The 27,420-nt window shown below is 48.5% G+C and overlaps 1 protein-coding gene and 1 pseudogene across 1 annotated transcript; one reads left to right on the top strand and one right to left on the bottom strand.

The window, feature by feature from the left end:
• The first annotated feature begins 361 nt into the window (after positions 1–361).
• LOC128048200 (apolipoprotein L3-like) lies at positions 362–11,811 on the top strand. The gene is given in 8 exon segments (XM_052640602.1): positions 362–392; positions 2,191–2,311; positions 6,568–6,773; positions 6,776–7,024; positions 7,828–7,845; positions 10,987–11,088; positions 11,334–11,487; positions 11,742–11,811. Coding segments are annotated over 8 exon segments (951 nt in total).
• A 12,924-nt stretch (positions 11,812–24,735) lies between these two features.
• Positions 24,736–27,415, bottom strand: LOC128048199 (zeta-crystallin-like; annotated as a pseudogene).
• Between the last annotated feature and the right edge of the window lie 5 nt (positions 27,416–27,420).

Raw genomic sequence — 27,420 nt, 5'->3', positions numbered from 1 at the left:
ATTGTTCCTATAGCTTCGCAGATGGCTGTCTCCTGTCTGATACCTTCTCCTTGTGCCCCAGCAGGAGAGCAGGACTCTGACTTGGCTTGGAAGGAGCTGTAGGAGGTGAATGACTTTTCTTAACTAACAACCAGCAGAGCCCAGGAGACAGAGAGCCACACTGGGCTAGTTCCTGGAGGCAGTGGTGGCCGTCCCGGGGGAACCCACCAGAGAACTTGTCCCTCGCTGCTCCCTGCAGCCACTGCTCCCTCACAGTGGAGCTCACAGTCTCTTTTCTCTCCCCAAGGGTGAGGTCACACCCCCTTCAGCCTGATGCAGACAAGGAGCTGAAGGGAGATTGCTGAGAGCCCCTGCTGCCACCATGAGCTCAGAAAGCTTTGGACCCTGCTCAGGTAGTCAGCTGTCTCTTCTCTGGAAGGTTCCTATGTGTGACCCAGAAGTGAGGGTGGTATTTCCAGGCTGAGTTAATCTACAGATGAATCAAGAACCATGAAGAGGATGGATAGGCATCCTTGAGCTTCCAAGGGAGACCGGGAGATTCCCTCACCCTGGGGCCTGCCCGCAGCCTCCTTCCCGGCCCTCTCCTCAGGGAGCCACGACCAGGGCACTGACTTCCCGCCTCTCCCACCCCCAGCAAGTGACTCAGGACGGAGGCCGGGAGAGCGCACGCGGAGCACAGACCACAGATGGGAGTCCCCAAGGCCAGGCAGGCCTGGAGAGGAGGTCCTCCAGCATCACTGGAGCATCTCCTGCTCTCTCCCTTGGCCCAAGCCTCCTCCCGCTCCCAGACCCTGGGGCATCACCACAGAAGCTGTTTCCTCCGGCTCTTCCTGGCCATCAGCCCAGCCGCTCTGCAAGGGTCAGTGGACCCTGCACTGAACCCCAGTCTGGCCTTTGCCGCCTCCCACCTGGAGGGGAGGGGTGATGAGGATCACATCTGGCTCCACCCCTCCTCCACCTGGTTGATCCCCTCCCTGCCCATCCTAGAGTCTGTGGTCAGAAGCAGGAATCCTCTCACATGGTAGTTTTACTCAATGGCAAGTGGTCCTAAAGTCTTTTTTGAAATTAGGTGACATGAGTTTGTAATGTTTTCTAAGTTTCGTGTGCACCACATTGTATTTCTACTTCTATACACGCTACTGCATGCTCACCACCAAAAGTGAGTTGCAAAGAATCCCCATTGTGTGCTATAGAGCAGAACGAACAAATCACAGGAGTTTTAAATATAAGGAGGATTCAAAGTCTTGTCCAAGAAATGTCTGACACTTAACCTTGGATTCAACCTCAGAGCTTTCGGCTTTTTGGCCTTGGGCTGTCCATTCTCCTGTCTGAGTTTCACTTGCCTCTTCTGTGAAATAAGGATAATACCTCTTTGTGTGGATTTACCATGAAACACATTTGATATCAAGTCCCAGCCCACACACACATATATAGCCTGGCCACCAATATTTTACCTACAATTCTCTAACCTCCAGATCTCTGAAATCACACAGCAATTTTGATAACTCATTGGGGAGTAATCTTACCCTGTAGTGATCTGAGGCTATTTGTAGTCATTACATTCTTTATCCCATTTAACGTGAGTATTCAATTGTTTCATTGTCCAAACACGAAAGCATTCATTTATAGGGTGCTGCCAGTCTATTCTGGAAGTGGTAACTAACAAATCACACTTGCTCTTTCTTCTCTTTGTCTGTATATGTTCAGTTGCTCAGTCATGTCCAACTCTTTGCAGATTGCATGGAATGCAGCTGCCAGCCTCCTCTATCCATGGGGTTCTCCAAACAAGAATATTGCAGTGGCTTGCCATGCCCTCCTTCAAAGGATCTTCCTGACTCAGGGATCAAACCCGCCTCTCTTACATCTCCCGCGTTGGCGGGCAAGTTCTTTACCACTAGAACTCCCTGGGAATCCCACCTATGATCTCAATTTACCTGGGAATCCCACCTAGGACCTCATTTCACCTAACCTCCTTACAAGCCCTATCTTCAGTAAGGTCACCAGGGGGTTAACTCTTCCACACATTTTGGGGGGTGTGGTGGGACAGTCCATCCATAATCCTAGGTGACTTCACCAAGAGCACCCCAGGTGACTGCTGCTAAGCAAGATAAATTTTAACTACTTTATACTCAATAACGTTTATGTCCCACCACAAATTCTTCTAATCTTACTCCCTTTTCTTTCATCTAGATATTGAGATCTTTTTTGAAGAGGTCGTTGAATGTCTCTGGGACACACTGAGCAGAGACGAACTGCTACTCCTGCTGAATGAATTCCTGGAGAGAATTGAGGCTGAGGCCAGTTTGTCCAGGTAACCTGCACAGGTGCACCAGGAAGGTCACCCATGTCCCCCAGCACCAGGCTAGCTTCCTCCTGGCAGGAATGCCTCCTCCAGGCAGGACCCTATTGTGAGGGTCAAGAGTGTTCCTTCTCAAGATCTCATCAGGAATGTTTCCTCCATGTCAATTGCTGACAGTGAATGACTGTGGGTTGAGAAGAGATGAAACCTGCAAGGAAGGGCAGGTTATGTGACCTTGGACAAGTTACTGAACTGCTCTCAGCTTTAGTTTCTTCATCTTTTCATTTTTATTGTGAGGACACTGAGCTCACGCATGTAAAGTGCTTCCCATGATGACGGACACAGAGTAAGCACTCAGTCAATATTAACATTTAAAAAACTTGTTGGGAAGAGACAGGGGTCAAGGGTCTTCTTTCTGGTGAGGAAACCAAGCAGACTTTCCCTTGGGACAAATTAGAGAATCCTGACACCACCATTTGTGTCCTGGGCCTGCCTACAGTCTTTTTATTCCCCATGTTAGGAGCTGGACCAATCCTGCAGGGTCCTGCTGGCCCATAAGGCAGAGAGGCTAGAGAGGAACTGGAGGAGCTGGTGGGATCCTGGATCTAGCCCTGCCCAACTCTGGGCCTGTGGGCTTAAGACTTTGAATCTCAGATCTGTCCTGTGTCCAGTGAGAATAGCAATTCAGTCTGATGGATCATGGTGATGGCCTCAGAGTGAACTGCAGGGTCAGAGATGGGAAACCAAGTGCAATCATCTCGTCCAAAGGCCCAGGGAGGCCTGCACCAGGGTCAGACACAGGGGCCAGGGTGGAGCAGAGGGTCCAGGTTGGAGGACTAGTAGGCAGGCTTGGGCAGCAGGGTCAGGACTAGAGTGCAGAGAGTGGGCCCCGAGGACACAGACTTGAAGGGGCTGTGATGCTAGCAGAGGTCCCGGGAGTGGGAGGCGGGACATTTCTTTCTTCCCAGTGGGATCCCCTCATGCTGGGCTAGAGGGCCCTGGGTGACTGTGTCCTCCAACCCTGCCTGGGACCTGGCTTCTCCCTCCATCTGGGACCCTCTTCTAGTCTGTATGGAGCTGCCCTGACAGTGGGAAGGCCGTGTGGTTCAGTGTGCCCTCCAGGGTCACAGTGAGTGGCTGTGATTGTGTGTCATTTGAGGGATTCTGAGGACCTCACGCATCTGCAACAAAGAGGAAAATACTTCCTGCACCAGCCTTGCAAGTGCTGGTCTCTTCAGGCTCAGCAATTCAGATAGATGTTTCCTCAAGACTCTTGAATCTTTAGAGGCTCCATAAAGTTGCACAGGGCCATAGGGTACAGGTATGTTAAGGTGTTGCCAGGTAAGGTGTGAGTTACGCTGGTGACCCCTGAGAGGTCAGGGATGCTAGGCAATGAAGGATGTCAGGATTCCAGCTACAGTTTATTGCAGAGCGGAATTCAGGTTCCCTTCAGCTCCAGGACAGAGTCTGGGCAGGTTTCACACATGAAGCTTCCATTGTCCTCAGGACAAGTTACTGCCCTGGGTTCAGCGTGTGGCAGGACACAGAGAGCACTGCCCCAGGGGTGCTCACCCTGTTTAAAAACAAATTGTGACGTTTTTTAAAAATGTTCATTTTGCCTGAAATATAACATCAAATAAATTGGGGCGTTGTCACAGGATGAGATTTCTAGAAAGCTCTGGGTTTGTGTCGATGTATTTTGCTTCTTTGTGCAGTGTCTGCAGTGCCAATTTGTGTCTCTCTTCGTATTGTCATAGTCTTTCATTTTTGTCAGTTGCCAGTAAGTTAATTCGGTGTTAAAGAATTTTAAATGCATGACAACAAAAACCCTTTTGTGATGTTGAATGAGAATAGGACCAGGCTTCAATCTTTTATTTATTATCGTGATGCTTTATTGTCTATTACTGTGATCTCTTCAAGAAAATTAGAGATACCAAGGGAATATTTCATGCAAAGATGGGCTCGATAAAGGACAAAAAAGGTATGGACCTAACAGAAGCAGAAGATATTAACAAGAGATGGGAAGAATACACAGAAGAACTGTACAAAAAGGATCTTCATGACCTGGATAATCAGGATGGTGTGATCACTCATCTAGAGCCAGACATCCTGGAATGTGAAGTCAAGTGGGCCTTAGAAAGCATCACTATGAACAAAGCTAGTGGAGGTGATGGAATTCCAGCTGAGCTATTTCAAATTCTGAAAGATGATGCTGTGAAAGTGCTACACCCAATATGCCAGCAAATTTGGAAAACTCAGCAGTGGCCACAGGACTGGAAAAGGTCAGTTTTCATTCCAATCCCGATAAGGCAATGTCAAAGAATGCTCAAACTACTGCACAATTGCACTCATCTCACATGCTAGTAAAGGAATGCTCAAAATTCTTCAAGCCAGCTTCAGCAGTACATGAACCATGAACTTCCAGATGTTCAAGCTGGTTTTAGAAAAGGCAGAGGAACCAGAGATCAAATTGCCAACATCCACTGGATCATGGAAAAAGCAAGAGAGTTTCAGAAAAACACCTGTTTCTGCATTATTGACTATGCCAAAGCCTTTGACTGTGTGGATCACAAGAAACTGTGGAAAATTCTGAAAGAGATGGGAATACCAGACCACCTGATCTGCCTCTTGAGAAATCTGTATGTAGGTCAGGAAGCAACAGTTAGAACTGGACATGGAACAACAGACTGGTTCCAAATAGGAAAAGGAGTACATCAAGGCTGTATATTGTCACCCTGCTTATTTAACTTCTATGCAGAGTACATTGTGAGAAACGCTGGAATGGAAGAAACACAAGCTGGAATCAAGATTGCCGGGAGAAATATCAATAACCTCAGATATGCAGATGCCACCACCCTTATGGCAGATAGTGAAGAGGAACTAAAAAGTCTCTTGATGAAAGTAAAAGAGGAGAGTGAAAAAGTTGGCTTAAAGCTCAACATTCACAAAATGAAGATCATGGCATCCGGTCCCATCACTTCATGGGAAATAGATGGAGAAACAGTGGAAACAGTGACTGACTTTGTTTTGGGGGGCTCCAAAATCACTGCAGATGGTGACTGCAGCCATGAAATTAAAAGATGCTTACTCCTTGGAAAAAAAGTTATGAGCAACCTAGATAGCATATTCAAAAGCAGAGACATTACTTTGCCAATAATGTTCCGTCTAGTCAAGGCTATGGTTTTTCCAGTAGTCATGTATGGATGTGAGAGTTGGACTGTGAAGAAGGCTGAGCACTGAAGAATTGATGCTTTTGAACTGTGGTGTTGGAGAAGACTCTTGAGAGTCCCTTGGACTGCAAGGAGATCCAACCAGTCCATTCTGAAGGAGATCAGCCCTGGGATTTCTTTGGAAGGAATGATGCTAAAGCTGAAACTCCAGTACTTTGGCCACCTCATGAGAAAAGTTGACTCACTGGAAAAGACTCTGATGCCGGGAGGGATTGGGGGCAGGCAGAGAAGAGGACGACCAAGGATGAGATGGCTGGATGGCATCATGGACTCGGTGCAAGTGAGTCTGAGTGAACTCCGGGAGTTGGTGATGGACAGGGAGGCCTGGCATGCTGCGATTCATGGGGTTGCAAAGAGTCAGACACGACTGAGTGACTGAACTGAACTGAACGGTGATCATTTCCAAGCTAAAAAATTAAAAACTAATTATTAATACCCTGGCCTGTTGTCTCTGAGTACTCCCAGTGGTCAGACTAAATGCCCTAGTGTCCAAATCCTCTGGAGCTCAGTGCAGATATTACATGACCCAAAGCCACCATCATATGTCACTTTGTCAGACTGTCCAGTGGCCAAAGACCCAGGCAGACAAGGAGACTCCTATCAGCCATAATATTCCGGGAACTTAGGGACCACTTCCCAGCAGCCAAGGGCAAAGAGCAGGTTGACTCCTCACTACACACTCAGGCCCTTAAATGAAGGTTTTCTCCCCCAATCTCACTTCTGTTGGTTTCTCTATGGACTTTCCACCCTATCAGTCCTTTGGAAGTGATTGTATTGACCTGCCTCTGAGGCATCTTCATCAAATACCTCTCTTAAGACTATCTTAAAATGGCTTTTGCTTGTTTATTTCATGATTGAATAATGGAGTATCCATGAGGTACAAACATATGTTTAATGTTGAAAATAACTTACATTTGTAAAATTTTTCCCTTGTGATTTATAATAAAATCTCTGTGGTTTATGTAGAATAGATCCATTGAGCTTATTTTACAGACAAGCAAAGTGTCTTTCTTAATCCCTTGATGTTCCTTGTTACAGGGAAGAAGTGGAGGCATTATGTAAATTTCTGAATGAGTTGAAGACAGACGTGGCTATGGAAGACCAAGAGAGATTCCAACAGGACCTGCTAGACAGGCAGAGGTTTTTAAAGGAGTTTCCTCAGGTGGAACAGGAGCTGGAAGAGAGCATAAGAAAGCTCTGTGCACTTGCAGACAGGGCTGACAAGTCACACAGGGACTGGACCGTCTTCAGGTGGTGGCCAACTCCACCGGCACTGTGTCTGGTGTTCTGAGCACCCTTGGCCTGGCTCTGGCACCCGTGACAGCAGGGGCCAGTGTGGCGCTCTTGACCACTGGGTTAGGGCTGGGAGCAGCAGCTGCTGTGCCCACTGTGTCCTCCAGCATCGTGGAACACTTTAGCAGGTCATCAGCAGAAACGGAAGCCAGTGGCCTGTTGTCAACTAGCGTCAAAGAAAAGGTGTCTGTGGGAGCTCGATGTCTGTGTGCACTTGGGATGGCTTTTCCTACAGCAAAAGTCTACAAATCCATGCAAGGGGTTAGGAAACATATCCATGCTGCGAAGCTGGTGAAAGACAACTCTGTTAGCAGCCCATGCTAACATTTCATGAGCACTGGGCAAGTCTCTGTCCAAACCAGCAAGGAGGTGAACAAAGCTTTCAAAGGCACGGCTCTCGCAATGACCAAAAAGGCCTGAATCAGGCTTTGCAGGAATCTCCCTTCTAGTGGATGTGGGCTTCCTGGTAAGAGTCAGTGCACTTACATGAGAGGGCAAAGGCAGAGTTGGCTGAGAAGCTGAGGCAGCCGGCCAGGGAGCTGGAGGAGGAGTTGAAGGAGGCCATACAGACCTATGAGAGGCTGAAGGAAGGCCCGACTCCCGCACCCCCAGAGCAGTGCAGGAACCAGGGACACACGTGAGACCAAGGTTGAGAGCACCTTGTTAGAGGGAAAAGGAGGGGAGACAGCACGGATGGAGCTGGGTGTTAGGAATCTGGCATTTCTGCAGCTGAGCACAGCAGGGGAGGAATGCATGCAGGTGGAAGAGGGGAGAGAGAAGGAAGGAGCCTGGGGCCTGGACTAAGTGGGGAGGGGGACTAGAGAGTGAGGGGAAAGGAGAAACCACTTATTTTGGACTAAAGAACACACTGGGGCCAGAGTAGAGAGGCAGGGGAACTAGCCACGAGAGGCCAGGAATATGAAAGGCTTTAAAATGGGAGAAAGTCAGAGAGGAATGATAGCTGGGATCCAGAAGTAGCCCGGGCTCCTCTATCGCCCTCCCCAGGGTTTGCTGTCCCAGCAGGTAGAGTCTCCCCTGGTGGTGGTCTCCAGCCCTCCTTCTCCAGCATCAACCCACCTTTCATCCCAGCAGGTTTATCTTAATTGGGCACTGACTTCTTGATGATGGTGGTGGTGGTGGTGGTGGTGGTAGCGATGACTACTCAGTGGGTGGAACATTTTCGAGATGCAGGTGATGTTTGGGACCAGGATACACTGAGTGACTAATGAAGTTCCTATGAAATTCCAAATGCTGTGTGAGACAGAGGTTGATTAAAAAAAAAAAATTAGAAAAGAAAGAAAAAATGACACCAGAAGGCAACAACAGAACTTTGTGGTGCATCAAGATCAACCGGCCTGGGGTGAAGAGGAAGCCTCTCAGACCCTCGGTTTCTTCTTCAGCTGTGAGTGGAGCCGGACAAGACACTTCAGGTTCCTTTGTCTCTCCCCACCTTTTGTTCTCCTGACTCTGGTTGAATAAATATGAGCTGATTCACTGAGGCTTCCTTGCATTGACTGAGGGGCTCACCTGGGCTCCAGATGTCTGACCTCCTTCCCTGTGAGCCTGTCGCCCAGGATCTCAGGGAGCACGTCCTCCATGGCTCCTCTTGCCTTCCCGCTGGGCTCCCATCCAGTCATTTCCCTCAGACCCTGGAGCCCTCAGGCCCCATGGGATGCCCAGGGGCGCCCGTGTCATCTGACTTGGGCTGAGCACGGGGATACTCCTCCTCCAGGCCTGGGGACCAGGATGGACACGGGGCACCCAACGGTGACTGAGAGCAGAGGGCTTGTGTGCAGGTGTGAGAGAGGGTCAGCCGTAAACAGAGGGGCAGAGAGAGAGCACACACCTCACCCAGGCTGCCTCCACGTTTCACCAGAACTCCTGCAGGAGCTTCCCCTCTCCTCTTGGCCAGAGTCTGGACCTCAGAGGGTGAAGGCTGAGCTTTGGGACCTTGCTCTTTCTTATCATAAAGAGAATAATTTGTTTTGCTGGAGGTTCACAGGGATATAATGACCTGACCTCAAGAAAAAAGGCTCTGACACCAAGAAGGTTGCAACAACTAACCAGGCCCCTCGCTTACCTTTCTCATTAAAGGGCTTTGCTGAGAGCTTCAGGAAGCTTGGGGTTTTTAAGGCATGAGCCACCCGTCTCTTCGCATGGCCCTGCAATGAACCTTCTTCGGTCCAAACTCCAACATTTTGCTATTGTTCGGCCTCATTGTGTGTTGGGAACATGGACTTGCATTCAATAAAACAGGCAGCCCAAAGTATTCTGCCAGAGCCTCAGGTCCCTCGAAGGCAGAGGTGGACGCCAGGCTCCCTCCATCCCCGGAGGCAGGACTGAGGGGCTGGGGAAAGTGGGCAGGAAGGAGGGAAGGCCCATCCAAGACCATGCTCTGACCCGGTCACCCATCTGGATTGCACCTGCCAGGACCTTCTGAGGAGCCTTCATGGAATGGCCTCAGACTCCTCCTCTCCAGGAAGGAAAGGGGGGCATCTGGGTGTTGCTCTCACCCCCACGGGTCTGCTCCACGGGGCACCAACTCTCTGTGTTTCCATGTGGAGCATGTGAGCACCTAACAGGCTCCCATCCCATGGTGACCCCTGTCTCAGGTGAGATCCCTGTGGTTCTGAGCAACAGAAACTGAGTCTGGCTAAGTGAGCACGGAAGAGGGCCCACTGGGGGAACCAGGGCAGGTCAGAGACAGGAAAGAAGACCCCAAATCTGCATAGTTCAGGAAGGACTGGAAGCAGGACTGGGCCCCCTGCAGGAGCTCACGGTCTGTCCCCTGAGGCCCCTGCCAGCAGGGGGCTTAGGTCCAGGCACCTAGAGTCTCAGAGTCAAAATCCCAGGACACAGAAGAGCTTGGGTTGGGAGACTGTTTTCTTGGACCAATAGATCAGGCTGAAGGATGAGAAGGATGAACGGGTAATAAGGACCTGAACCCTGCGGGAAAGTCTCAGATCAAGAGGCTCCAGATTGAGTGCTTCCTGGATGCACACGGGCCCTCTTCTCAGACCAACAAAATGAGTCTCCTCACCCTGTTCTGGGTCCAAGCACCCCACACACGACAGTAAGTGCACCACCTTTTCATACGGTTCGTACTGTTCATGTTCATGGGGTTCTTGTGGCAAGAATATTTTGGCCACCTGATGTGAAGAGACGAGTCACTGGAAAAGAGCCTGATGCTGGGGAAGACTGAGGATTGCTGGCAATTCTGGGCTTTTTGGCAGAAAATTGCCAATACTGGCAACTCCTTGGGGTTTTTTTCAGGCCAGAAGGGTAGCAGACTTATCAGAATTTCAGTCACTTCTATCTGTCCAAGAACTGCAGCGGCGTTCAAGGGAAATCCACAAAAAATGACTATCTCGTCCTTTGCCCATCATTCAATCTGTCTTTGGCTCTCCTCAAAATCTTCCTGTTCTTCTCCTTCTCCTGAGTCCTCACGTGGCGGTTTTGCACTCTGTACTTCTGTGTTTTGTACTTTGTACCAGGTCTAGAGTGTGTGGTTGTTGCCTGCAGGAGAGTCTGCTTGTCAGGAGCTTGTCTGAAATGAGTTTTGAGCCTTACTTCTTTCGCTGACTTGCTGTGTTATCTGGAACAAGTCGCGTCCCTGCCTTTGCCTGTTTCCCTGTCTACATAATAAAATAATAACTCTGCCCCTCCTCAGAAGAATCACATGATAAAAAAGTAAATGAATTGCAAATGGCCAAGTGCTCTCTGATAGAATCATATCCTTCGCTCCTCCTGTCCTTCCACAGGCTCTCCAGGGCCCAGGGTGCCCCATGACCTCTATCCTAGGGAAGCAGGCCCTTACGGGGAGGGAGAACTTGGACCTCGGTGTTCAGCCCGCCTCCCACCCCCTTCCCCTTGGACATAAATCAGGATGGTGAGGATCCCAACTTTAGAGTCAGACCTGGGCTTCTATTTCTCTTCACATCTCTGAGATCTCGGATAAGCCGTTTCCCTTTCCTTGATGAGCAAGGCTGCCCTTTGCCTCCTCCTTGATGGGGAACCCCCTGCTGACACAGTGCTGTTCACAAGCCTCGTGTGGCTCTCGCCCTCTGCTTCCGCATCTGGCCTGGCAGCACTTGTCCCCTGCGGTTGCTCCTCTGGCTCCTAATTATGTTAGGGCTCTCTTGACTTTGAACTGCCTCTTTACAGAAAAGCAATTCCGTCTCTCCAGTCTCCTGAAGCAGTGCTACCTGAGCCCCCGGGTCCACTGCCGCCTGTGTGAGAAGTGCACGTGGGCAGAGACGTCCACAGGTGAGGTCCTTCAGGGCTGAGTTTCTGCATTTCTCTGCAAGTCTGACTCTTTACCTGCTCCTTGCTGGCCCCCACCTGCCCCCTCTTGGCGCCCCCCTAACCCCACTCTCCCTGCACCAGGAGGAGGCTGCCCACGGATCATCAGGGCCAACCCCCACTCCAGGCCCCTCCCCTGCCTTGGCCTTGCTCCAGGGCTCCATGGTGGCCCCATGGTCAGCAGCCAGCTCTCATCCTCTGGATCGAAGCTCTGGAGCTCTGCAGCAACCCGTACCGCATCGGCCAGAGCAAGGTCTTCTTCCAGGCCACCACGCTGGCCCACCTGGAGGAGGAGCGGGACCTGAAGATCACGGACGTCATCACCAGCTTCCAGGCCTGCTGCAGCGGCTACCTGGCTAGGAAGTGAGTCCCAGGACGCCCACACCTTGCTCGGGACCCCCAGCTCTCCTGTAACAGAGGGCACTGAGGAAGCGGGGCCTGGGCGCCCTCATGCCGGCAGGTGTCCCCCACGGAGGCCACGTGGCTTTCCCTGCCCCCTGCTTCCTGGGTTTCTGCCAGAGGTTGAAAGTGAGCAGGAGGGAGGGGTGACTGTGCTCAGATTTTACCTCCAGGAAAACCCCTGGCCGCCGCCTTTCCTCCCTGTGTGCCTCCTGTAGGGGAGACACCCAGAGCCGGCTGTCCCCAGAGGACCCCGAGCTCCAGGGAGGAGGCGCCCTTAAGTCCTGACAGCTCCTGTGGGGTCAGGGGCAGGCTCATGCAGGACAGCAGGAGGGGCAGCTGCACCTTTGCGCCTTGACCCCTCTGTGTCAGTGCCTCTAGCCTGAGCCCTGAGGGCTGGGGAGACAGTGTGAGAGTGTGGTGTTTGGATAGATGGATGTTTGCAGGACATGAGCTGCTGATATTCTTCTGCCCAACAACAGTGGTTTTCTGAGTTGCTTGAAGAAAGCCCCCGCCTCTCCCCAGGCCACAGCTGCCTTATCTGCAAAATCAGATCAAATTCCTGGCCTTTGTTATGGGTGATTGTAAGACCAAATTGCAGTATGTGATCCTCATGGAATAACACCCATCACTGACGGTCCCTCAGAACCTGGGGGGAGGTGACCATGATGGCCCAGGGACATCTCTTAGGATGAAGCAACCCAATGGAAGGTCAGGCGTAAGCCCATTGAGGCCTCTTCTGCTTGGGGGCAAAGAAGAAAAAGTCCAACAGCAGTTGAGTTGCAAGACTCTCAGGCTGAGTTACCTTTTCTTCTCCATTTCTTTGTAAAACGGAGCCAGCACTCCTAGAGCTGACGTGAGATTCAACAGGAAAGGCGTGGACGGTGCAGGCACAGCACCTGGCACTCGCTCAGCCCCGCCCACAGAGGCTCTTTGCTCAGGAACCAAACGGAGGCAGGGCCAGCTCTCCGTTGTAAACTTCTCTGAGTCGCCAGGACACTGGTTTTCTGATAAAAGTCCTCCATTTGGAGAGAAAATATCAAGTTGTCAGATGGAGATAAGCCAGGGGAGAAAGAGGCAGTGTGCTCTCAGCCCTCCCCATGAACTGCTGTGTCCACCTAATGGCAGTGACCACCAAGGCCAGGCTCCTCCTAAAAGCCACTGGGACCAAAGACACTAGTTCCGTTCCTCCCAGCAGGGCTAAGTCGAGAGGGATCTGGTCAAAAGGGGTGGGAGGGGCATGGACAGAGTGTCAGAGGAGTGGCCTGAGGCCCCTCACCCAGGTACCATGGGAGCAAGGCAGGGGACTGTGGACTCTACAGGGGAAGGTCCTAGAGGGCTTCTCAGAGGAGGTGATGTCAGATTTGGGCTTCGCTGCATGAACATGCTCTTCCAGGTGGTTGCAGCAGGTGACCCTAGCAGAAGGTCCTCTATAAGTAAGTGCCTGGAGTCCGCATGGACGTGACACTCAGCAGCAGCAGTATGACCAGTATGCAGTGAGCAGGTGGCATTTTCTGGGATTGGGTCCCATGCTGGTGGCATGAAGGTGAATAGGGCAAGCAGGCTAGCGAGTGTGGGTGGGTAGAGAAGGCAGAGGGGGCTGGGAAGAAGCCTATGGGCTGAGGCCAAGGCCCTCACAGTGTGTTGGTGGCAGGTCTTTTTTCAAGGAGCACAGAGCAGGATGAACTGAGCCAAGAATGACCTAGAATGTCAAGACTGGGCTTGTTTCTCTAAGGGGAGCAGTGGGAGGGTGGGAAAAGCCCAGGGTGGGGCCTGGTGGGCAGAATATTTGATGCAAGTGACTCAGAATTGAGTGTGTTCAATTTCCCTCTTCGGTTCTCTGGGTTTATCTGGACCCACAGGATGTGTGGTTTATTGCAGAGACACACAGCTTGTGGCTACACCTGCAACGCTGAGAACAATTGGATCTTGTTCACACTCAGCCAGAGAAGATTCCTGGGTTATCAGGGAAGTAGGATCCCCACCCATCTCCCCATCCTCACAACCACCTGAGAAAAGGATGATTGTCACTAGTTGACAGAAGAAGGAATGGAAGCTCAGAGAAGTGAGGTCATGGCCGAGGCAGCAGGTAAGCAGGGGCAGAGCCTGCATGTGGAGGCAGGTGTGCTTGGCAGCTTCCTCCCACCCCTGGGCCCCTGGACAGCACAGAGGGAGGGCGACACCTGCTCAGGTGGGCTCAGCTTGGAAGATGGGCTCCTGAGACGAGAGCCGACACCCCAGAAGGAAGAGGTATGTTGCAGGTGCTCAGCCCTTTGGGGAACTGGAGGAAATGGAGGGGGTGGAGGAGAAAAGAGGAGTCAGAGCCTCTCCTTTTGTGGCCTGGCCACCTTGAGGCTGCCTGCATGTGCTGCGCTGCAGCTGATGGAGGAAAGGGTTCCTCTTGAGATACAAGGAATCCAGATTTATCCTCACCTTGTCTCTTGGATGCTTGCTCAGTGCCAGTCCCTGCGGGGGAAACTGAGGCCTGAGAGGAGAGGAACAGGAGAGCAAGTGGGGAGACGCAGGGCTTGCTACACAAGGCCCACATTATGATCCCGGTTTATAATTTAAAGACAAAGTCAAGCTGTGAACACATCAGTATAATAGGAGGGACATGCACTTTGATCTATGTGTTTTACAGGCAAAAACAATGCTGGAAACTTTTGGGTTACTAAAACCATGTTCCCCCTCTCACATATCCATCTCAGAAAGTCAGAGTGGGCCTCCACTCTGCCATGGAAAGCTGTGTGACCCTGGGCAAGTCACCTCCCCTGGAATTGTTTCTTCAGTTTCTTTCTTTATTTTTAATCTTATTATTTAACTTTTTATTTTTTATAAGCATATAGCTGATTAACATTGCTGTGATAGTTTCAGGTGGACAGCAAAGGGACTTGGCCATACACATACATGTATCTGTTCTCCTACAAACTCCCCTCCTATCCAGACAGCCACATAACGTTGAGCTGAATTCCATGTAAACCAATACAGTATTGTAAAGTAAAAAATAATAATAATAATTTAAAAAGATAAATGCACATCAAAAAGCATGTTTTATTTGTTGGAGGGGTGAAGAATGAGGGGAAAGGACAGATAGGGAGTTTTGAATGGACATGTATACACACCAATATTTAAAATGGATAATCTTCAGTTTCTTACTCAAATTTTTAATATATATATGTATATACTTTTTTTTAAAATTTGAGTGTGTCAGGTACTAGTTGAAACAAATGGGGTGAGTTGCTGCAGCATGTGGGATCTTAGTTCCTTGACCAGAGAGCAAACCCGTGTGCCCTACATTGCAAGGCGATTTAACCACTGAACCACCAGGGAAGTCCCGTTACTTAAATTTTAAAAACTGGTTTCAGTCTTTTTCTGTGGATTTTAGTCTCTCTCGTGTGAATTTTCACCTTGTTGACTCTCAGTTCAGTTCAGTTCAGTCACTTAGTTGTGTCCGAACTTTGCGACCCCATGAATTACAGCACACCAGATCTCCCTGTCCATCACCAACCCAGACTCACCTCCATAGGGTCGGTGATGCCATCCAGCCATCTCATCCTCTGTCATCGCCTTCTCCTCCTGCCCTCAATCCCTCCCAGCATCAGAGTCTTTTCCAATGAGTCAGCTCTTCACATGAGGTGGCCAAAGTACTGGAGTTTCAGCTTTAGCATCATTCCTTCTAAAGAACACCCAGGAATGATCTCCTTTAGAATGGACTGGTTAGATCTCCTTGCAGCCCAAGGGACTCCCAAGAGTCTTCTCCAACACCACAGTTGAAAAGCATCAATTCTTCGGCACTCAGCTTTCTTCACAGTCCAACTCACATCCTTACATGACCACTGGAAAAACCATAGCCTTGACTAGACTGACCTTTGTTGACAAAGTAATGTCTCTGCTTTTGAATATGCTATCTAGGTTGGTCATAACTTTCTTTCCAAGGAGTAAGCATCTTTTAATTTCATGGCTGCAATCACCACCTGCAGTGATTTTGGAGCTCCCCAAAATAAAATCTGACACTGTTTCCCCATCTATTTCCCATGAAGTGATAGGACCAGATGCCATGATCTTCGTTTTGTGAATGTTGAGCTTTAAGCCAACTTTTTCATTCTCCTCTTTCACTTTCATCAAGAGGCTTTTTAGTTCCTCTTCACTTTCTGCCATAAGGGTGGTGTCATCTGCATATCTGAGGTTATTGATATTTCTCCCAGCAATCTTGATTCCAGCTTGTGCTTCCTTCAGCCCAGCTCTCTCATGAAGTACTCTGCATAGAAGTTAAATAAGCAGGGTGACAATATACAGCCTTGATGTACTCCTTTTCCTATTTGGAACCAGTCTGTTGACTCTAGGTATTGCAAACAGTGTCTGCTGGTCTCTCCTTGTAATCTGACCTGGTTTATGGTGTCCTTTGCATGTTTTAATATTTAGAGGACAAATAATCAGACTTTCCTTTATGGCTTGTGGGATTTGTGTCTTGACTAGAAAGGTTTCCTCAGTCAATCTTATTATTAACATTTTTTTTCTAGGGCCTTTGTAGTGTGTTCTTTCTGGCTTACATTTAGATCTCTTTGGGACTCGCTGATTGATTGATTAGAAGCTTTTTCTTTCTTCCTCTTCCTCCTCCTCCTTCCCCTTTCTCCTTTTCTCCTTCTTCTCTTTCAAGCAGGACATATTTAATGGGTACTTTTCTCAGTCATGGAGAAGGAAGTGGCAGTCCACTCCAGTACTATTGCCTGGAAAATCTCATAGACAGAGGAGCCTGGTAGGCTACAGTCTATGGGATCGCAAAGAGTTGGACACGACTGAGCGACTTCACTTTTTCGCTTTCTCAGTCAAGGTCTTCCCAGGTGGCGCTCGTGGTAAAGAACTCGCCTGCGAATGCAGGAGACATGAGAGATGTGGGTTCAACCCCTGGGTCAGGAAGATCCCCTGATGAAGGACAAGGCAACCCACTCCAGTACGCAGTCAAAAAGGAGCACACCCTTGCTTGTGTCTTCAAACCAGCCTTCATGGCAGTCAGGGTATGACTCCACTCTCTTCCCCCAAAGTCCCCAGCAGCAGTTAGGGAACAGAGAGCGGGAGGCTGGAGGGGGCTGGGCCCACAGCCACGCTTGGCCCTGGATTACAATATGGGGCATTCTCTGTTAGTCTCTGATAAGCCACTTCCTGGAAAGGGTATTTCTGGGAAACAGGAGGACTTTGGAGAAGCCTGTCCCAGGCTTTGGAATGTCTGAATCAAGGGTCAGGCATGTATCAGATTTTAGATAAGTCCCACGTTTTCCCACAATTCTCTCTTCCTCTCCTCATGTAATAATATCTTGGCTGGAGGCAGGAGACATGAGGAAGTGCAGGTGTTTCCTGCCACCCGAACGTACAGGGCTCCTATGAAAATTCTGCAAATCAAAATGGCATAGAGCATAGACAATCTAGGTCTCAGGTCACAGTTTATTGGCAGAGGCTAATCTTTGGGAAGGCAGGGGATGCCTACAAAGCGAATACACTCAGAAATCTGATAATACTGTCTGTCGGAAAGAGCTTTTCATCCAGACAGACGGGGAAAACGTATGGAATTACTGTGCTGCAGGTAAAGCAGGGACTGTGCTGCGTCTTTGAGAAGCTGGATGTTTCGTGACCCCATAAGGGGTCCCTCCACCTCATATTTTCACACTGCTCATGGGGTTCTCAAGGCAAGAATACTGAAGTGGTTTGCCATTCTCTTCTCCAGTGGACCACATTCTATCAGACCTCTCCACCACAACCCACCCCAAGTTTGGGTGGCCCCCAAACTAAGCATGACTTCGTTTCATTGAGTTAGACAAGGCTGTGGTCCATGTGATTAGACTGACTAATTTTCTGTGATTATGGTTTCAGTATGTCTGCCCTCTGATGCCCTCTGGCGACACCTACTATCTTATTTGGGTTTCTCTTACCTTGGGTGTGGGCTATCTCTTCACGGCTGCTTCAGCAAAGCACCGCCGCTGCTCCTTACCTTGGACGAGGGGTATCTCCTCACGGCAGCGCCTCCTGACCTTGAACTTGGAGTAGCTCCTCTCGGCCCTCCTGCTCCCATGCAGCCACCGTGGTGCAGTATGATAGGATACTGAAAGAGGAACTCCCCAGATCGGTAGGTGCCCAAAATGCTACTGGAGATCAGTGGAGAAATAACGCCAGAAAGAATGAAGGGATGGAGCCAAAGCAAAAACAACACCCAGTTGTGGATGTGACGGGTGAAAGAAGCAAGGTCTGATGCTGTAAAGAGCATAGGAACCTGGAATGTCAGGTCCAAGAATCAAGGCAAATTGGAAATAGTCAAACAGGAGACAGCAAGAGTGAACGTTGACATTCTAGGAATCAGCGAACTAAAATGGACTGGAATGGGTGAATTTAACTCAGATGACCATTTTATCTACTACTGTGGGCAGGAATCCCTCAGAAGAAATGGAGTAGCCATCACAGTCAACAAAAGAGTCCGAAACGCAGTACTTGGATTCAGTCTCAAAAACAACAAAATGATCTCTGTTTCCAAGGCAAACCATTCAGTATCACAGTAATCCAAGTCTATGCCCCAACCATTAAGGCTGAAGAAGCTGAAGTTGAATGGTTCTATGAAGACCTGCAAGACTTTTTAGAACTAACACCCAAAAAAGATGTCCTTTTCATTATAGGGGACTGGAATGCAAAAGTAGGAAGTCAAGAAACACCTGGAGTAACAGGCAAATTTGGCCTTGAAGTATAGAATGAAGCAGGGCAAAGGCTAATAGAGTTTTGCCAAGAGAACGCACTAGTCATAGCAAACACCCTCTTCCAACAACACAAGAGAAGACTCTACTCATGGAAGTCACCAGACGGTCAACACTGAAATCAGATTGATTTTATTCTTTGCAGCCAAAGATGGAGAGGCTCTATATTGTCAGCAAACACAAGACCAGGAACTGACTGTGGCTCAGATCATGAACTCCTTATTGCCAAACTCAGACTTAAATTGAAGAAAGTAGGGAAAGCCACTAGACCATTCAGTTTAGTTCAGTTCAGTTCAGTTCCTCAGTCGTGTCCGACTCTTTGCGACCCCATGAATTGCAGCACACCAGGCTTCCCTGTCCATCACCAACTCCCAGAGTTCACTCAGATTCAGGCCCATCAAGTCAGTGATGCCATCCAGCCATCTTATCCCCTGTCGTCCCCGACTCCCCCTGCCTCCAGTCCCTCCCAGCATCAGAGTCTTTTCCAATGAGTCAACTCTTCGCATGAGGTGGCCAAAGTACTGGAGTTTCAGCTCTAGCATCATTCCTTCCAAAGAAATCCCAGGGCTGATCTCCTTCACATGGATTGGTTGGATCCCCTTGCAGTCCAAGGGACTCTCAAGAGTCTTCTCCAACACCACAGTTCAAAAGCACCAATTCTTCGGCACTCAGCCTTCTTTTCAGTCAAACTCTCACATCCATACATGACTACTGGAAAAGCCATAGCCTTGACTAGACGGACCTTAGTCGGCAAAGTAATGGCTTTGCTTTTGAATAAGCTATCTAGGTCGATCATAACTTTCCTTCCAAGGAGTAAGCATCTTTTAATTTCATGGCTGCAGTCACCACCTGCAGTGATTTTGGAGCCCCCCAAGGTTGTCTGACACTGTTTCCCCATCTATTTCCCATGAAGTGATGGGACCGCATGCCATGATCTTCGTTTTCTGAATGTTGAGCTTGAAGCCAACTTTTTCACTCTCCTCTTTCACTTTCATCAAGAGGCTTTTTAGTTCCTCTTCACTTTCTGCCATAAGGGTGGTGTCATCTGCATACCTGAGGTTATTAATATTTCTCCCAGCAATCTTGATTCCAGCTTGTGCTTCCTCCAGCCCAGCGTTTCTCATGATGTACTCTGCATAGAAGTTCAATAAGCAGGGTGACGATATACAGCCTTGACGTACTCCTTTTCCTATTTGGAACCAGTCTGTTGTTCCATGTCCAGTTCTAACCGTTCTTTCCTGACCTGCATACAGATTTCTCAGGAGGCAGGTCAGGTGGTCTGGTATTCCCATCTCTTGAAGAATTTTCCCCAGTTTCTTGTGATCCACACAGTCAAAGGCTTTGGCTTAGTCAATAAAGCAGAAATAGATGTGTTTCTTGAACTCACTTGCTTTTTCGATGATCCAGCAGATGTTGGCAATTTGATCTCTGGTTCCTCTGCCTTTTCTAAAACCAGCTTGAACATCAGGATGTTCGCTGTGCACGTATTGCTGAAGCATGGCTTCGAGAATTTTGAGCATTACTTTACTATCATGTGAGATGAGTGCAATTGTGCAGTAGTTTGAGCATTCTTTGGCATTGCCTTTCTTTGGAACTGGGATGAAAACTGACCTTTTCCAGTCCTGTGCCCACTGCTGAGTCTTCCAAATGTGCTGGCATATTGAGTGCAGCACTTTCACAGCATCATCATTCAGGATCTGAAATAGCTCCACTGGAATGCCATCACCTCCACTAGCTTTGTTCATAGTGATGCTTTCTAAGGCCCACTTGACTTCACATTCCAGGATGTCTGGCTCTAGGTGAGTGATCACACCATCCTGATTATCTGGTTGTGAAGCTCTTTTTTGTACAGTTCTGTGTATTCTTGCCACCTCTTCTTAATATCTTCTGCTTCTGTTAAGTCTATACCATTTCTGTCCTTTTTCGAGCCCATCTTTGCATGAAATGTTCCCTTGGTATCTCTAATTTTCCTGAAGAGATCTCTCGTCTTTCCCATTCTGTTGCTTTCCTCTGTTTCTTTGCATTGATCGCTGGAGAAGGCTTTCTTATCTCTTCTTGCTATTCTTTGGAATTCTGCATTCAAACGCTTATATCTTTGCTTGAGTTTGAGTGAACTCCGGGAGTTGGTGATGGACAGGGAGGTCTGGCGTGCTGTGATTCATGGGGTTGCAAAAAGTCGGACCCAACTGAGTGACTGAACTGAACTGAACACCTCATATTTCAGCCAGGCTGTATCCAGGAGGGCAGAGGTTGCCCTGCCGGTCCTGGACAGGAGGAGTAGCAGAGAAGAGACAGGGTCCCATGAGACCCCACGGACTGCAGCCCATCAGGCTCCTCTGTCCGTGGGGGTTTGCCAAGCCAGAATACTGGAGTGGGTTACCATGCCCTCCTCCAGGGGATCTTCCCAACCCAGAGATCAAACCCACATCTCCCTCATTGCAGGTGGATTCTTTCCTGACTGAGCCCCAGGGAAACCGAAATGGGTAACAGGGTAAGAATTGTCCATTTGTTTGTAGAAAAAATGACCACCAAAAGGTTTAATAATATCTCTCTCTTAGGAGATTTATGTCTTGTGCTGCCGCCAGAGCTTCCAGAATTGCAGCTTAAAGAGAACTGCGGGAGCATAGACACAGTACAAAGGGCTGGAGTTAACTGGTAGCTATTTCATTTGAAATGCTAACTGGAGAAGTCTGTGTGTAAATACATTCGGTTGTCAATTCTTTTCTTGACTCCTGTTTCTTTGGTTTAGGTCCTTTGTTGTCTCTCCCATCTCCGTCTTGGTCATTTTTCCTTGAGAGCCTCGTTTCCCTCTCTGGGGCCTGGGAGCTAGTTGGGTTTTCCTTCCATCAAGCAAGATGAAGGTACAAACCTCTAAGAGAGTGGTGAAGATTAAGTACCATTCCCAATGAAACACACATGGAACTTTCTAGAAAGGAGCCCGACGAGAATTAGAGATCAGAGTGGATGAAACAAGGACCTCATTGCCCTTGAGGAAGTATATTCCCTTTCACTTAATTTGGGAATAATAAGATCTGACATAGAAAAAAAGAATGCAAGCAAAGTTTTCTATAAGAAGAGTGTTGCTTACACTATTATTTACATAAACAATTAGAAACAAGCTAAAGTTCAACAGTCAGCAGAGGACAGTAGAGAGGACTTGGCCCCATCCGGGTTCAGAGCATCCAGGGCAGGGCTGGGCGGACTCCAGGCCCTTGTGGCATAAAGGCTCTTGCAGAAACAAGGAGGGTGTGGGCTGTGGGAGCTGTGTTCCTGATAAAGCAGGAACTTTATCAAGGCAGAGGCTCAAGCAAAGGAAGGAAGTTATCATTTGGGAATAAAAAGTGTCACTTGCCAACTAACAGCTATCCACAAACAAATATTTTTCTATATTAAAGGGAGTGCGAGCTCAGTCCCTTTTTGTGAACTGTGGACTGTAGCCCACCAGGCTCCTCTGTCCAGGCAATACTGGAGTGGGTTCCAATTCCTCCTCCAGGGGATCTGACTTCTCAACTCGGGTATCCAATCTGGGTCTCTTGCGTCTTCTGCCTTGGCAGGCAGATTGTTTACCACTGGGTCACCTGGGAAGCCCACTTTAAAGGGAGTAGAGCATAGTCATCACAAACCTGGGATTTGGGTGAGAAAGGCTTGAGTTCAAGTCCAGGCTCTGGCACCAGCATGAAAACTTGGACTAATGGAAGTTCTGGTAAATTTCAGGAGCCTGCATGTCACAGACTCTGGATCAGTATTAGTCATTACCGAAGAATAAAGAAAATGTCCCCAACCTCATGGAATGTCCAGAGTATTCCTTCCTATCAGTTCTTGATTTTATTGCTCCTGTGACTTCACAGATGGCTGTCTCCTCTCTGATTACTGTCTCCTTGTGCCCCAACAGGACTCTGACTTGGAGGGAGCTGGTGGGAGGTGAGTGACTTCCCTTAACCAGAGGCCAGCAGAGCCCAGGAGACAGAGAACCATGCTGGGTTAAGTCCCTGGTGGCCCTGGTGGCCGTCCCAGGGGAACCCACCAGAGACATTGCCCCTCACTGCTCTCTGCAGCCACTGCTCACTGGTGATGGAGCCCACCATCCGTTTTCTCATCCCCAAGGGTGAAGCCACACCTCCTTCAAGCCTAATTCAGACAAAGAGCTGAAGGGACATCTCTGAAACCCTGCTGCTGCCACCACGAGCTTTAACATCTTTCCCCCTGGCAATCGGCTGCCTCCTCTCTGGGCAGTTCCTACTTGTGACCTAGAATTGAGGGTGGTGGCTCCAGGCAGAGTTAACATACAGAGGAATCAAGAACCAAGAAGGGGATGGATATGTATCCTGGAGCTCCCCAGAGGGGTCACGTATAATTCCCCCAATGAGGGTGTGTCCACAGATCCTCTTTCCCAGTCCTCTCCTTGGGGAGCCACTTTCAAGGTGATCACTTCCTCCCGCACTGCCCTCTCGCAAGTGACTCAGAAGTGAGGCCAGGACAGCCCATGTGGAGGGGGAGAGCAGAGGGAGTCCCCAAGGCCAGGCAGGGCAGCAAGGGGGGGTCCCCCAGCATCCCTGGAGCTCCTCCTGCCCTCTCCCTTGGCCTGAGCCTCCTCCTGCTCCCAGAGCCTGGGGCACCACCACAGACACCATTCCTTCAGCTCTCGCCCTGCCGCCTGCCCAGCCACCCTGCAAGACTCAGCGGACAGTGAACCGAACACTCGTCTGCCTTTGCCACCTCCCACCTGGAGGGGAGGGGTGACAGGGTTGTGCACAGGGTCACATCTGGGTCCACCTCTCCTTCAGCTGGTTGATCCCCTCCCCTGCCCATTCTGAGTGTCTGCGATTAGGATCCTCTCACGTAGTGGTCTTACTCAATGGTGGGTGGTCTTAAACCCTTTTTTAAAATTAGGTAACATTGGTTTATCATGTTCCAGAAGTTTCATGTGAACAACGCTGCACTTCTACTTCTGTGTATGCTGCAGTGTGCTGCTGTAGTCTGTGCTTAGATGCTCAATCATTTTGACTCTTTGCAACCCCCATGGACTGCAGCCCACCCGGCCCCTCTGTCCATGGGATTCTCCAGGGAAGAATATTGGAGTGGGTTGCCATGCTCTCCTCCAGCTGCAGCGTACTCACCACCAAAATTCAGTTGGAAAAATCCCTATGTCGCAGAATGAAGAAATCACAGGAGTTTAAATTAAGGGGGATTCAAAGTCATGTCCAAGAAGTGTCTGACACTTGACCTTGGGTTCCACCTCTGAGCTTCCTGCTCACTGGCCTTGGGCTGTCCCTTCTCCTGTCTGAGTCTCACGTTCTTCTTCTGTGAAATAAGAATAATGCCTCCGTGTGTTCATATACCAGGAAACACATCTTACATCGTGTCCCAGCCCCCCATATATATATATCCTAGTTGCCTATGTCTTACCTTCAGTTCCGTAACCTCTAGATCCCTGAAATCACACAGGGATTTTGGTCACTCATTTGAGCAGTGATCTTGCCCTGTACTGATCTGAGGTTAGTTATTTTCATTACATTCTTTATCCCATTTCATGTGAATATTCTTTTGTTTCACTGCCAAAACATGGAGCACGCATGTGCAGGGTGCTGCCAGTCTCTGCTGGGAGCAGGAACTCACAAATCACACACGCCTGGATTCTTTCTCTGTGAGTGTGTGCATGTGCTCATTGGTTCAGTCGTGTTCAGTTCTTTGCGACCTCATGGACTGTAGCCCACCAGACTCCTCTGTTCTTGGGATTTTCCAGGCAAGAATACTGGGAGTGGGTTACCATCTCCTATTCCAGGTGATCTTCCCAACCCGGGGATCGAACCCACGACTCCTGTGTCTCCTGCATTGGCAGGCGAATTCTTTACCACTGTAACACCCTAGAAAGCCCTCGTTCTCTTTCTAAAAATTAAAATTGTACATTTCTGAAGACATCTAAATCCCAGGATTAGATGATGACTCTGGAGGGTTGGAAGCCCAAGATCAGCAAGGTAGTAGCGGTTTCTGGTGAGACCTCTCCGCCTGGCTTGCAATTCCCAGCTGCCCTCTAACTGTGTCTTCACATGGCCTTTCCTCTGGAGGAGGGGGCAGGAAGAGAGAGAATCTGGTGTCTTCTTTTCTAATAAAGACAACACTCTTATTGGATTAGGGGCTCACACTTATGACTTCATTTTACCTCAATTGCCTCTTTAAAGGCCCAGTCTTCAAATACAGTCACTGGGGGTTAAAGCTTCAACATATGAATTGGAGGGTGATGGTGGGAAAAGCAGTTCCGCCAATAACCCCCGGTGACTCTACCAACAGTGCCCAGGTGATCGCTACTCAGGAAGATGAATTTCAACAATTTATACTAAATTTAAAAAAAATTTTGCTCTAGAATTTGTTGCAGTTATCATATTATGATAACCAAAGCAGATCATTCTTAAGGCATAAACTTTATTAATTTAAATAAAAATATATGATCCCCGTCACACATAGATACAATTCTGAAAGGTTACTTCCATGAGTTGTGAGCGAATTTGGTATCCTTGGCCTCCAAAGGGAAGACTTCAACCTGGAGCCAGAGACAAGGCTGAATCACTCAGAGCTTTTTGGTAGTAGAGATTTTATTAAAGTGTAAATGGGGTAGAGAAAGCTTCTAACAAGGACTTCAGAAGGGGACAGAGAGAGTGTCCCCTTGCTAGTTTTTAGCAAGGCATTATATGCCTGATAGCAAGCTGCTGAGCGGATAAAAGAAATGCCTCAGACAGAGAGTGCTGTACTGGGCTCCTCTCCCACAACGTGCATTTTGAGATGGAATGGCACCTCCGGCCATAAAACAGTTGACATGAATCTTGAAGAAAGGCAGATTTCCAAGCAAATGAATAGTTTCAATAACACAGCTTAAGAAAAACATTTCCATGAGAAACACACTTAGCTCACACTTAGCTCAAGATCTGAGAAAAAGTTAAGTTCAGGGGGCACAGATGTCGTCATGGCAACACAGGATTACAAGGAGCCTTTCAATCTCATGTAGATAAGGGGGAAACGTCTGCCACTAGCAGTTTATTTCCTCCTGCCACGTGGGGACCCCTATCCTTCCTCCCTGACTGTAATCCTTTATTTCTCCCCTTTTCATTTAGGAGAATATGGCTACTAGGGGAAAAGGGTGGCAATTCTGTTCAGACTGCTTTGAGTTGGCCAAGGACACAGACCCTAAATTGTTGAGGCAGCATGTTCTGCTTACCCTCATATTGAGGATCTTTGATCCAGGAGGCCCCAAGTAATAGTTGGAGAAGGCTGTGGCACGTGCCATTTGTAACTTGAAAGCCTTCATGCGGTTAGAAACAAGCAGAACAAATCAGTGTGTATATATGTGGAAACCATGCACCTGATGTGCTAAGTCACTTCGCCCTGTGCGACTCTTTGCAGCCCTATGTACTGTATGTAGCCCGCCAGGCCCCTCTGTCCTTGGGATTCTCCAGGCATGAATACTGGAGTGGGTTGCCACACCCTTCTCCAGGGGATCTTCCTGACCCAGGGATCAAGCCCACATCTCCTACATCTCCAGCGCTGGCAGGCAGAATCTGTACCACCAGCGCCTCCTGGGAAGCCCAACTATGCACCTAGTATCATATTATACCAGAGAGAAGGCTGATGTCCTCAGAGAGTACATGGATCATTGGTAGTCAGTGACTAACCTAATGAATAGCATAAAATACTGGGGAATATTGGAAAACTAACAGATTTCTCTGGACATGGTTTATCTTGCCCTTCTGAGAGATCTTTATGAGATTAGTTTAGAAAAGGGTCTCATTTAGTTCAGAGAATTGTCAGAGTCCAGTATATTTCTGGGCTAATCAGAGACTAAAGAACCTTTGTAAAGAGAAGTAGGCTTGGGAATCAAGAGTCCTATTTTGAATTAGCATGTTTTAGGCAAAGGTATGGAATTCATGATAAGCATTGGTTAGGAATTTCTGTAATGTCCTCCAAAGCGAAGTGACCACTAACATCCTATTTCCCACTATTCCTTGATGAGAGGTAGAAGGCATAAGAATATTCCCAGCTCTAAAATAAACTGCACTCCAACACCTATGAATCCTAAGATAAATATTTTATTAAATAGAAGAAACTCACTGAATGAAATGATTGCTAAGCAGAGCAAATGCAGTGTACATAAAACTAAGGTAAGAAACCTCTTAATCACACAGGAAATCAATGGAGGGATTAATGATTTTAAGAGAAGAATCATTTTTCCTGTGGCCCCACTGCTGTGAATGATATATTCATGAGCCTGGGCCACCTTCTCCAGTGAATACCGGGGACCTATTACTAGTCTCAACTAACCAATTCATTCCGGTTTCGAGGGCTGCTGCAAACTGCTGGAGTTCCTCCTTGGAGGATGAAGGGAGAGCTACTCCTCTTATGCTAGATTCCTTTGTCATGGATCCTGTGGATTTATTTTAATAGGACCTCTGCGACCAACAACTATTACTCGTCCTCCATGTGACAAAAAATTTAAATCTTCGCTAAGTTTGACATTAGCAAATATTTCAATAATCACATCAACTCTTTCTTCACCAACCGATTTCTTAGTTTTATCAATATTATTAGCTTCTTTGGGATTAAACACTTTGTGGGCTCCATTTTGCAAAACAATCTTTTGTCCTTCCTCAGTAGTAGCTGTGCCCAAAATCTTTAAGCCATAAGCTCTAACCATGTGGCATGCTGCTCTTCCAGCTCCTCCACCTGCCCCAGAACACTTCCTCCAGCTTTCACACAGACACTGTGGAGCAGAGCTCGATAAGCAGTATAACGTGAGATGCTGATGGCAGCTCCTTGTTTAAAGTCCAGTTTTTGGGGAAGTGTGTAAACAGTGTGAAGGGCTTCCAGAGCAAACTGGTATAGCCCCCAGAGACCGTCCTGGTAGTGAATATCACCTTTCTTGAAAGCAGATACAATCTCTCCAGCAGCTTCTACTATCCCAGCCACATCTCAGCTAGGAGTATAAGGTAGAAGTGGTTTTATACTGTGAGTGCCAGAGCGGATATATGCATCCACTGGGTTTACACCACATGCTTGGACTTTGTTGGAACTGGGTGGTCTTTCAGAACTGGTACAGCAACATCCAACTGGAGTTTCAGCACTTCGGGTCCACCAAATTCAAAAACTCAAATAGCTCTCTTCAACTTCTGTCACC

This window comes from Budorcas taxicolor, chromosome 5 (assembly GCF_023091745.1).
Source record: "Budorcas taxicolor isolate Tak-1 chromosome 5, Takin1.1, whole genome shotgun sequence".
In the NCBI taxonomy this organism is placed as follows: Eukaryota; Metazoa; Chordata; class Mammalia; order Artiodactyla; family Bovidae; genus Budorcas; species Budorcas taxicolor.
Note: the sequence above shows the minus strand (reverse complement) of the source record. Positions and strands in the feature narration are given on the sequence as shown.